Source organism: Podarcis muralis, chromosome 11 (genome assembly GCF_964188315.1).
Source record: "Podarcis muralis chromosome 11, rPodMur119.hap1.1, whole genome shotgun sequence".
NCBI classification, from domain to species: domain Eukaryota; kingdom Metazoa; phylum Chordata; class Lepidosauria; order Squamata; family Lacertidae; genus Podarcis; species Podarcis muralis.
In genome coordinates this window covers 43,616,678-43,628,779 of record NC_135665.1, presented here as the reverse complement: position 1 = coordinate 43,628,779, position 12,102 = coordinate 43,616,678, and the positions used below count along the sequence as shown (strand labels likewise).

Below are 12,102 nucleotides of genomic sequence, written 5' to 3'. Positions count from 1 at the left end.
TGATTGGAAATACTCTTCAGTAACATAAAAGCAAAATATTGTGAAAATAAGAGCATATTGGCCACAAAAATAAAGATGTAAGAGACTTAGCCATTAGATAGATCATGTAAAAGAGACCTAATGAAAAGCAAACATCCTTTAAAACTATTGGTGAGTAATCATCCTCCACAAAATGTCAAATGGGGCAAGTGAAATGGGTATAATACTTGTCAAACCTAATAATCAAAAGTTGCAATTAACTTTTTCAGGTGACTCTCACCAAGAAACACATGCAGAACTTCAGGCATGCTAAAATTAGAATATTAAAGGCCAGATTTAACTAATTACTCCCACTAGTGTAAGCCCACACAAGGACAGTGATTTTCCCTCTCTCCTCCCCCCATGTCCCTCCGCCAAATTGGCTTGGGGTGTGTGCCAGCAGAACCCCCAAAACAGCATGCATAGAGAGGAAAGGGGTGATCATTCTATCTCACAAGTTGAAATGTTTGTACTAATGAAATGGTTGCTATAGTGCTGTGTTGAGTTCTTACCTAAGTGGTTTCTATGCCTTTTTCCTTAACATCTGAATAATATACATCAGCATTAAGACTGAGTAATCATATTTAAGATGCATTTACATGTAGTCGAGTAAAAACAATGTCAAAGTTAAAGTTTGAATTTGTTTAAATGTAACATTTAAGCCACACTTTAAAGATTTTAACTATAAATCAAAATTTAAGAAAAATAATAAATATTTCAGTTCAACCACTTTGGGTTATTGAAAAAACTTTTCAGGTTTTATTCAGCACATAAAAAGAATATGGTGTACTCTTTATAAAACTGTGTTTACTAATCTCACTTAAGCTTAGCACTTAGTATTATGAAGATAAAATCTAATTCTGAACAGAAGCTCTGATGATTCATTGCTTTTCGGGCACAATTCAAGGCCATAGTTTTAATCAACATAATCCCAAGAAGCCTTCACCCCAGTATGGCTCCCCTTTATCACATCACAGCCCAACAAGACAACAACAAGAATCCACCAACAGCATATGAATCAGTATTGCTAACCTGATCCAAAAACACACACCCCCAAACTCACACATGAAAACAAAGTTCACCGCAGCCAATCACAAACAAACAACCACACCCTGGGCCAACCCCAACCTCTCTCACCACCAAAGGAACACAAGTGAATAGCAGAGAACCTGCACAAGCGACGCTGACACAAAACCCCACACATACATTAAATGGAACGCCCTCCCACCAGATGTCAAAGAGAAAAACAACTACCAGACTTTTAGAAGACATCTGAAGGCAGCCCTGTTTAGGGAAGCTTTTAATGTTTAATAGGTTATTGTATTTTAATATTCTGTTGGAAGCCGCCCGGAGTGGCTGGGGAAATCCAGCCAGATGGGTGGGGTATAAATAATAAATTAGTAGTAGTAGTAGTAGTAGTAGTAGTAGTAGTAGTAGTAGTAGTACAGTGGTACCTCGGGTTAAGAACTTAATTCGTTCTGGAGCGAGATGAATTCTCCAGCCTTTGGACTAGTAAAATTCATGCCAAACTCCTGAGCTATGGAATCTCTCCCTCAGATTCCCTAAAACTAGATCAAATCACTGCTCAAAGACTGATCCGTCAAAGACTGGATGACATCGACTTGCAGCAAAATTATACGCTGGGGGGAGGTGTTTGTTCGCCCCAGAGCATTGGTATCACTTTAACTTATTGCGTTCCATCATACCTCTCCTCCCTTTCGACTGTTGTCCATAGACTGGCCTTCACCAAAGCGAGGTTCAACGTTTTCCCCTCCAATGTCCTGAGACATAGATTCTCAAAGGGCCAAGTCCCCGCCACGTGCGAATGTGATAAGGTGACGCCGGAGTCGCTCCAGCACATTATGTTCACTTGCCCCCTGTTCAATGTGCCACGGGCAAATTTGTTGGGATCAATCATACAGAAACTAGAGGGTACCCCACCAAAATTCCACCTTGCCCAAATCTTGCAGGATAAGGATTCCCACACGACCCTGAAAGTGGCTAGGTTCCTGGTCGCTGTCCTCTCCCAAAAGCGACGCCAAGGAGCGCTACAAGCTAATTAAGGCGTAGCATGCCTTTCCATCTTATAGTATTTATTGTTATAGTGGTATTTTAGCGACTGTTTTTTTTTTTTTTCTTTTCCCCACGGCACAAGCTGTCACTTATGTGTTGTTTTTACCTGTATGGGCCTATGGCCGTAATAAATATTATCTCTCTATCTCTCTGAATTCGTTCTGGAGGTCTATTCTTAACCTGAAACTGTTCTTAACCTGAAGCACCACTTTAGCTAATGGGGCCTCCTGCTGCTGCCGCGCCGCGGGAGCACGATTTCTGTTCTCACCCTGAAGCAAAGTTCTTAACCCGAGGTACTATTTCTGGGTTAGAAGACTCTGTAACCTGAAGCGTCTGTAACCCAAGGTACCACTGTAGTAGTAGTAGTAGTAAAACAGAAACATCGCTACCCGACCCCACCCCCACCCACCATGGCCCCCTCCACCTCTTCCCCCCTTTTCTTCCTAATGTAACACTAATGTCTCAACAAATGAAACTGATCTGTAGAAAATGTAACTTGAAAAAAGAGACATTGCACATACTTCTGTAAACCAAGAAATCTTTAATAAAAAATGCATTTAAAAAAAACCAGTCCCAATAAGCTTAAAACCCACAAAACATTAGGGAGCACACTGAGATGCCTCCTACTGGGAAGACCTGCTCCAAATACCCTACGTGGTACAGAATCAGAGAGGAGCACAGCTTTCATTAATGTGCCACCAATCTTCTCCTTACTGGAGAAGCCTGACAAAACATGACATGGCAAATTGGGGGGTGGGGGCGGGGGGTACGATGACAGACAGAAGACTAATGGCCACACACTTGAGGGGAAATAAACCACAAGACCTTTAAAAACACCCAGGAAACACTTGAAGCAAGCTAGGCATAGAGGCACACCACTCACATACACATCCGACACGCAAGACGCACAAGCTATTCAGCAATTAAATCAGGCCAGAAGAGCAGGTGCAACGTACAAGTCTGCTTTAAGCAAGACGGGAAAATGGACTGTCACTTCAAGGGGAGGGATGCCTCAAAGATTCCATCAGACGGCCTTTAGGTAACAAGGACTACTCTCACTTGATGTTTTCCTAGTGCCCATTCAAAAAAAGATGCCATGCTGCAAGGCTGCCAACAACCCTCTCTCCCCCTTGCCGGGACTACAAGGAACTGTTGCTGTATGGCAGAACTGCACTGGTGCCAAAATGCTAGCACCTCATCCTGTTACTAAATCAGCAGCCCAGAAAATCTGTGCTAGCCATCTTCCACATATCTTTGCCCAACTAAATGCTGTTACAAATACTGTATTGTTACAAATACAATCTTCAGTGTCGGCCGGCAGTAAAGGATGTGCTAGCTGTTACATTCAAAGTGGTTTTTTCCCATGGGAAGTCTTCCTGTGTTCTACAAATATTTTTGAATTCTTTGCCCTATGTTTACAAGTTTATGGAAGGCAACCTTGAGTCTAGCTTTCATGTATCTAAGAATTTATAATGAGATGATTGCAACCGCTTCTGTACAGTACTGCTTTTCAGAAAACAAAGTGCTTCATAACACACCAGTAAGACTCAAAACAACCCTGTGAAGGAGGGATAAGGCTGAGATAGTAAAACACAGCTGGTGAGCTCCATGGATGAGTGATGCTTTAGAACTGGGTGTCCAGAATCCAAATGCATTACTCCATTCCCTGCACTGCCATGGCCCTTTGACATTTCAATATTCTACCCTGAGAGTATTGCAACTACAACTTTTCAAAATGCAATTTTCAAATCTTGATACAACGGTCCCAGGGCAGTGTACAGGTTTAAACAATATAATCATTAATTTAATCAAGAAAAATAATGGGAACTCACCCTTTTCATCATCGCTGCTGCTCTTGCCCAAATAAGGTGGAATTTCTGCTTGGTACTGTGCACCAATCATTATTTCCTGAAGAAACATTTATTCAAAGTATTTAATTATACATTTATTCATATATGGCTCCCATAAAAAACAATTGTAAACTAAATGGTGATTATCTAAACACCATCTTCTCTCCTTGCACAACATCTAACTTTCTCACTTCCAAGCATACAAAGGGGAAGCAACAATATTTCTTTTGAGAGCTGCCAATCCCCTTGACTTCTGTGGGAGCCTTCATAGGGGCTGCTACTGGGAGCGGTAGCTAAAAGCTTACACAGGCAAGCAGAACACTGCCCATGATGCCCCAAAGCAGCATCAAATGTAAGTCCAGGGAAATGCATATTTCATATATTTTAATTTCACAGTCTTTATGTATCCAAGATATGTGGCTCAGTTTAGTTATTCAAGTATGTTTAAATCCACTCGTGTGGGTCATTCTAAGTGTTACCTTCCGCAAATCTTCTGATGAATTCCCCGCATCCACTTCCACATCTTCACCATCAGATTCTTTATCACCATCGCATGTAGTATTTGCTTTTTATAATGGAAAATGAACAAGTGTTAATTCAGGCATATTTAACCACTTGAATTTCACGTACTGCAACATAAGTAGTTCCGAAAACAGTTTTTTATAGTTTTGTTTTGGGCACTAGACAGCAAAATTATCAGTTACATTCCGCTGCACAAAAAGGGTAGGCATCAGAGACTGACAGGGTAATCCTCTGGATTGTATTAAACAAAGTCCTACTAAGAGTCGACTCACTGAAATGAATGAACTTAAGTTAGTCCTGTCCATTCACTTCAACAGGTATACTATGAGAAGGACTAGCACTGAATACCACCCAATGTCTACTCTGGTGTTAGTCCTACTGAGTAATGTAGAATTTACTCCCAGGTTAAACATGTCTAGAAAAGCTAACCTGTGTGGTTTTCCAGATGTTGGGACTCCTTCCATCAGCCCCAGTCAGCAGGGCCAGTAGTTAGGGTTGATGGGAGGTAAAGTCCAGCAACATTCAGACAGCCACAGGGTAGTCAAAGCTGGGGTACGGGAGTGCAGCTTAAGTCCAGAACCATGATTCAGAAGGCTGAGGACATTAGCGCTTTCAGATGATCAATTACCAAATGCATGTATACCAGCCTCTACAGAACTCTGTAAACCAAAATTACATTTCCCATTGTTCTCTTTCATTGTGTTTCTCGTCTTACTTAAATTGTAAAGCGGAGGGCAGGGCCCCTGCATTTTACACTGCTTTATGCACAGTGCTTTGTTTACATAGGTTTATTAGAAATATCACCACATTTCAGTTTAAACCAATACAAAGTATGCCAGTGATTAAATGAAAATTGAATTGCTCTAATGTTTTCTGTGCCTGCTGCTCCCAATTTGCACACGAAGAAGTATTTACTCAGATAAGTTAGAATGCACAGTAAGTGGCTGATAAAAGGAACTGCAACAAATTCCTGTGTCAATTTTTTCTCCAGCAAGGCACCACAAAAGAATAATAAGAGAGGGGGAGACATATGTAATACTGACCCTATTAAATGATCTTCAGTAATTTCCACACTATAGTTTCTTTCACTATCTGGAGTTTTGCAAGTTCAAAACACATGAATAAAGTGTTTCAGGATAGTTTTATGAATTTTGGTTACCAATACCCCTCCTCTAGAGCATACGAGTCAAAAAGGGTTTGTGATTATTCCTAACATACTAAGAATTATTCTTCCTGAAAATGAAGCATGGTCACAGATGCACACTTGTTCACCAACTCTGCCATGGCACCCATTTTATTTGATAAATTAAAGTTATGCAGTTTGTTGAAAGTCTACTGGGTGGTGTGGTTAGTACTTCTGCACTGCTGCAACATTAAATTTCACACTTTTGTCTCACAACCATGTGATTTACTAGTACAAAATGGACCATGTGTAGACCAAAAGCCTTGGCTACATTTAAAATAATTGAGTGCAACAAGCCGAGACAGAATGTGTTCCTTCAGTTAGAGAGCAAAATGCATGACCAAATCAATCTCACAGTCCTAATACTTCTACTTCTGACACAATCTTCTGAAACACAACATATTAATATTATTTTCCCTACATCTTAAAGGCCGAGGGAAAAAGTCTGTAGTTTCATGTGAAGTAACCGATGGTGTCAAATCATCAGCAGAAGACTGTGTTTCTTCATCATCTCCTGACAATAGGTCTTTGGCTATTTCCTCCTGTAATCAGAAGAGTCAATCATTAGTATCATTCCACTCTGGAAGAAGTAACTGTATCTTGAAATTCATCATATTCCTTATGTGGAAGCCTGGAGAAGTGGGGCCTTCATACTATAATTTCGTTTACTACTTATATCAGACTCAGAGTCAGAGTTAAGAAAATGCAAGAGATAAAGGGAAACAATTAAAACATCCAGTAGTTTTAGGTATCAGTAACTACATAAAGCACCTGAGCTTTGTATATATGAAAAATTACAGCCTGTCACTAGCAACTCAATACTGACAATGTGACCAATTGAAAGAAAAGGGTGTTCAAAAGAAACTACAAAGTAACATTTGATAAAAGAGGTGCATGTAGATGTAATGCATACTATTTATTTGAAATCACTTCTACTTTTTCTATTTACTTTTTAAAAATGTCTTTAACATTATAAATATCTCATTTTCCTTTCATTTTGAGTTACATGAGTTATATCCAACACTGTTATTTAGCTGATGGTAAGGCAGGCAATTTTCAGTTATTATGAAATCATTGCCCGTCATAAGGGTGAGGGGCTGTAGTGGAGAGAGGGAAAATTGCTTCCCATTTTTGCTACTGGAAATATTTACTCTCAAGTGAGTGGCACCATTGGATACAACTGAGTTATTCAACTTATAGCCCAATCCTAACCATTTGTACTACTGTTTTCATCACAAAAAATTACTTACAGGGAAAGCATGTGTTGAATTGAAACTAATTATCTACAAGTTAAAGGAAAATTGTTGTCAGATTTCAAAGACTTTTGCATAAATGCAGAACATTTGGGCCTCAATGTTCAGTGCAATGAGGGGATTTCATGGTAACCATAGAACCCATGAATCTCCTGCCTCACACTGTAACAAAGAAATATGTTTATGACTTACTTTATCCAAAGTCATGTCTGGCAGTTCATCTGCAAGTTCACTTGGGGAACTATCTGCACTGGAACTTGCTATAACTGGAATTGTCGGTTCATAGCCATAGAATGCCAACAAGTCTTCTAAGGGCATGCTTCCTTCCTGGGGTTTTTTTCAAAGGAAAAAAAGATGCATTGCCATTTGTAAAAACAACAACATATTTTTAAATATGCAGAAACAAACAAAACGGTTTTAACAACTACAAAAAAATATATTATCCAAATCCAAAATATAGGAAAATCTAATTTAAATACTCTTTCTCCTAAGGTTTAGTTAAGTTTTCAGCCCAAGTAAAAACATTCCTCTTTCTTCAAGCTTTTTGAATTCTCAGAATTGGCCTTGTATTGAGAGATGTTATATAAAAAACTAGATTCTAAATTTTAGATGTCTGATTGCGATGACCTGTCCTGTGATCATTTTATGAGGCAGGACAGGATATAATTTTTACAAATAAATAAAATAGAAGAGGGATTTAAATATGCAATATAAATTAACAGAGATGACATTTGCAATCTGATCCTGTGCTGTCACTTTACCTGCAACGGACAAACATTCTATCACTTGGGCATCCTATCATATGGTTCTGCAATAGCACCTGAACAGCCTTGTACACAGTACAGTCATACTTTCCAAAAAGTTCAGAAACCAAAGCATGGCTTCTGATTGGCTGCAGAAACCTCCTGCAGCCAATTGCAAGCTGCGGAAGCCCTGTCGGACATTCGGGTTCCAAAGAACATTCGCAAACTGGAACGCTCACTTCCAGGTTTGCGGCATTCGGGAGCCAAAATGTCTGAGTACCAAGGGGTCCAGGATCCAAGGTACGACTATACAGCTATGCTACCCTTTGATCTCCTTAAAGTGCTGGCAGTACTGATGGCTGCATAATAAACAAATTTGCTTTTTAAAAAAATATGAGATAACCTTTTTTTCCTGAATCTAGAATTGGTATTTAAGGTGACAGAGCGTAAGGCGATGCTGTGCGGGAGTGGTTTTCTATCATCTTGCATTGTTGTCATATCAATAGATAAGTTTTTCTGCTGCTGTTCTTTAAGTATTTGTTCCCATAATTTTTTTAACTGATTGAGTCAGCTCAGTGGTATTCTACGAAAATTCTCCCCACAATTTCTTTGGTGTTTAAGAATGAACACAGTGGCGTAGTGTGGGGGGTGCAGGGGGGGCCGGCCGCACCATCTGGGGTTAGGGCAAACCCACAGGTTAGGGGGCGCAAATTCACGGGTTAGGGGGCGCAAATCTACGGGTTAGGGGGCGCAAATTACTTGCCTTGCCCCGGGTGCTGACAACCCACGCTACGCCACTGAATGAACACACAATTTAACCAAAGTTATACTAAAGATCCAGCATGCATAAGGGAAGAATTCCTTACCTTTTCTAAGTCTTCAATCTCAGAACCAAAATTTTTACCCTCATCCATCATTTCCTCCTCTTCAAGAGTTCTTTCATCATCATAGTCATGTACCAACATTTCAGCTGTAGGGTCAAAGTCATGATCCTCAGAAGATAAAGAGCCAACTATAAAAGACAATTTAAATCACTTTAGGGACACACAAAATGATATCAACACTAAAAAACAATGGTAAAAAATCATTTAAGTTCCAAAGTTAATGCTCCAAACAAAGAAGCATCAACATCCATTTTTATTATGCACAAGTTGTACACACACTTGTATGGTCTGCAATTAAATCAAAAAGAGAATGAGCCTCGTGCCTCTTATTCTAGAATAGCTCTACCAGGCAAGTGAAGAGACTGCTCTGGAAGAAAAGTCCTAGTGACCCTTAATTACAGCCTTTGTTGCAAGTACTGTATGTTAATTATTTGCATGAATATTAACTATGCATGTATGAGCTCAAATGTAAGCACAGTTCTTTATTTGTAGGAAGCACACAAAAAATTGGATCCCAGATTTCAGAAATGTAGTGTCAGTATACAAACACCTACTGAACAGGAAAAAATGTTGCTGATTAGAAGCTGACTCACTTGAAAATATGGTTAAAAACAGTTTGGAGGAAAGGGAAACACCATCTAAACAAGTCAACATTAAGCGTTGACAAGTCATTTTTAACTCGCAAGAGAAGTTATGCTATTTAAAACTGTGTAAAACAGCCCCAGATATGCAACATGCTTGTTATAAACACACCAAGACAGTATATTTTGTGTTGCAAATTAATGGTAACATATCTGAGTGGTGAATGCCCACTTCCTTGGACTGCATAAGCTTGGATATCAGAAGATCTTCTTGATTTAAAGAAACCCAAGATCTTTGGACCAACTTTGAACTGCACATTTCCAAGTAACTGTGAAGTATCTGAATCAGGACAATTTAAATGCATACAGATGATACTTCAATTAAATCTAATTTACCTGAAGTTGATGAAATGGAGAAATGCTATAAGCTTGTTCTCAGACAATAAATGTAAATAAAAAATTCACACAGATCTTCCAATTTCATTTTTAAAAATAAAGTTTCCTCTCTTTGATGCTAAAATATACTGAAAAAATATACTTATTTAATCTAAAGTAACAAAAACCTGTTAAAGGGTCCCCCAACCATGCAGAGCAGCTATGGAGAGCACAGGGAGGCTGCAAGGGGGTAAAGGAGCCCCTTTGCATGAGTCTGTCAAGTACTCTTTTAGCTTGTTTTATATAGAGTTAAAGGAGATGCTCCAAAAAAGGCTGTATATTTAATAACAGAATCCTATACTCAGTTAATTCAGTTAAGCTTTCTTACATAAACTAAGTAATCTTTCTCAATTACTCTATTAATAGGTTTAGGTAATTTGGCAACTTTTGAAAATATGTAGGATACAGGATTTTGCATTTGATTTCATTAGAAGACAAATTAACATTCACTACACTTCAATTTCATTGACAAATAGTTCCACATCTGCTTCTATTCATTGAAGTTATGTAAGTTCTACAAACACATCAACAATAATGACTACAAAAGCAATTAAAGCAATAAGACCAAGCCTACATCCTACATAAAAAGGATCCTACCTACATTCACAGCCTAATTCTAGCCATGGCTAGAACAAAGTTTAATTAAGTTCAATGAGATTTATATGCAACTTTCACGTGGGCACAATCTTACTTAGGAATAACTTGCATTTCTTATCATTTTTTAAAAATAATTCTGTCTGGTGTACTTTGGTTTGGCTGTACTTTGCTGTTCTTACTGTTGTGAGCCACCAAGAGCCAGGGTAACATTTTAAAAAATAAAAGAATAATTAACTTCCATTTAAATCAACATTATTCAATTCTGAAGATCTCAGATTTCAAGGCTGCAACTTTAAGTTCATTTCTCAATAAAGTTCTTCTCAATTCAGGGGGACATACTTTTGCAGAAGCATACATTTATGAAAGCAGAAAATGGTTTGAGGATTGCTGAAGGAGTGACTCCTGAAAGCAGCAAACAACTAGCATTAGGGATTTTACTGACTTACATTTTAAGGCAAGTCGTCCCACCTGTACCATAGATTTTATTTAGAAAGTTAAATGCCTGGCTTTTACAACACCCACAACAGCTTTGCAACCCGTCACTACAGATTGTACAAGAGAGAACAGCTCTACAGGGCTCGACCCTTCTAGAACCAAACAAGTGACTTTTAACATGAAAAAACCAAGAAACAAAATAGGAAAGATGGAGGAGGTGGGGTGGGGTGGGGTGGGGGAATCACTGTAAACAGAGAAAATACACAAAGCATCTTTTGACAGATGCGCCTGTAACCTGGCCCTTAACCGTACCCAAAAGCTTCCCACTGCCGGAATCACAGAAGAAGGAACTGAACAGGACAAACCTGGGCTCGAACTCCCAAAGGAAGCCTGGAAACAAGCAACGGGAGAAAGAACTGGTTAGAGATGAGCTGTACCAAAACAACAAGGTGGAAAGGAAAAAGGACGCGAAAAGGGGTGGGTGGGTTTGTTGTTAATGGAACACATTTCAAGTTTTTCTCGCACACACTTCTCTCCGCCACCCCCCCCCCCCACAACTTCGCCTTCCTTTTTGTCTCTCAGCATCCCTTCCTCCCTCTTTCCCCACCCGCCACGACCAGGGCGCAACTCCGGAGCCTCCATCCCTCGCCCGGCCGCCCATCCCTTTCGCCGTAGCTTCTCCCCCCACACCCGCCCAGCCCTTCGAGCGTCGCCTCTCGCCCTCCAAGCTCGGAGCCCCTTTCGCTTTCCCCATTCCCACCGACCCACTGACGCGACCCGGAGGGCCCCGCGACACCCGCGTCCCCACCTCGGCCCGGCCCGCCCGGGCGCTGACAGGGGCTGTCCGGAAAGCAGCGGCGAAGGCAGCCGGACCGCCCGTCGGAAAAACACCTCACAGCCCACAAAACTCGCTCAGCCCCACCAGACCCCCTCCATCCCGCGGCCTTGGCCCTCCTCGGGAGCCCCGCGGAGCAAGGGCTTGGCCCGAGCGCCCTCCACCTCCGCGCCCAGCCGCGGGACTGTGGGTGGAGACCGGCCGGGCAGCTCCGCAGACAGCCATCGGCAGACGGACGGCAGCTAGCCGCGGCCTACTCGCGCAGGCTGCGCTCCGCCGGGGCAGGCGGCTCCAGCAGCCGCCCGGCGGCCCCCGAAGCCCCCGAGGCGGGCCGGCGACCCCCGTAAGGGAGTCACGGGGCCGCCCAGGGGGCCGGAGGGAGAGCCCCGCCAGCGGAGCCCCGCCAGGAGCCCGCCGGACCCCAGCGCCCCTACCCGCTTTCCCCGCTCACCTCCGCCATATTGGGAGCGCTCGGGCTGAGCAGCAGCGATGCGCCAAGTGCCCGGATGGGGCCGCTAAGCCAATGGCAGCCCGGCCGGGACTGGGGCTGGAGCCGGCCGGAGAGGGAGGGAGGCGAGGCTGCCTGCTTAGCCGGGCGGGCTGGTTGATGTGGGGAAGGTGGCGGCGGCGGCGGAAGCGCAGGTTGTGGAAGCCAGCGCGGTCCTTCCCATCCTGTCAAAACTCTTCCCCCAA

General features: G+C 41.9%; 1 protein-coding gene across 3 annotated transcripts in view; it reads right to left on the bottom strand.

The window, feature by feature from the left end:
• MIER3 (MIER family member 3) overlaps nucleotides 1–11,948 on the bottom strand; it is a 19,713-nt gene extending 7,765 nt beyond the window's left edge. Inside the window, exons 1-7 of one of the 3 annotated variants that reach the window (XM_028748098.2) lie at nucleotides 11,861–11,948; nucleotides 10,887–10,964; nucleotides 8,509–8,654; nucleotides 7,092–7,226; nucleotides 6,068–6,188; nucleotides 4,421–4,506; nucleotides 3,924–3,999 (exon numbers count right to left, since the gene is read on the bottom strand). In XM_028748098.2, the coding sequence (XP_028603931.2) occupies nucleotides 3,924–3,999; nucleotides 4,421–4,506; nucleotides 6,068–6,188; nucleotides 7,092–7,226; nucleotides 8,509–8,607 (517 nt within the window). In that variant the 5' untranslated portion in view covers nucleotides 8,608–8,654; nucleotides 10,887–10,964; nucleotides 11,861–11,948. Of the gene's footprint in view, nucleotides 1–3,923; nucleotides 4,000–4,420; nucleotides 4,507–6,067; nucleotides 6,189–7,091; nucleotides 7,227–8,508; nucleotides 8,655–10,886; nucleotides 10,965–11,382; nucleotides 11,488–11,860 lie in introns of those variants that run through there. The other 2 variants (XM_028748097.2, XM_028748099.2) reach the window with 2 other exon arrangements.
• Between the last annotated feature and the right edge of the window lie 154 nt (nucleotides 11,949–12,102).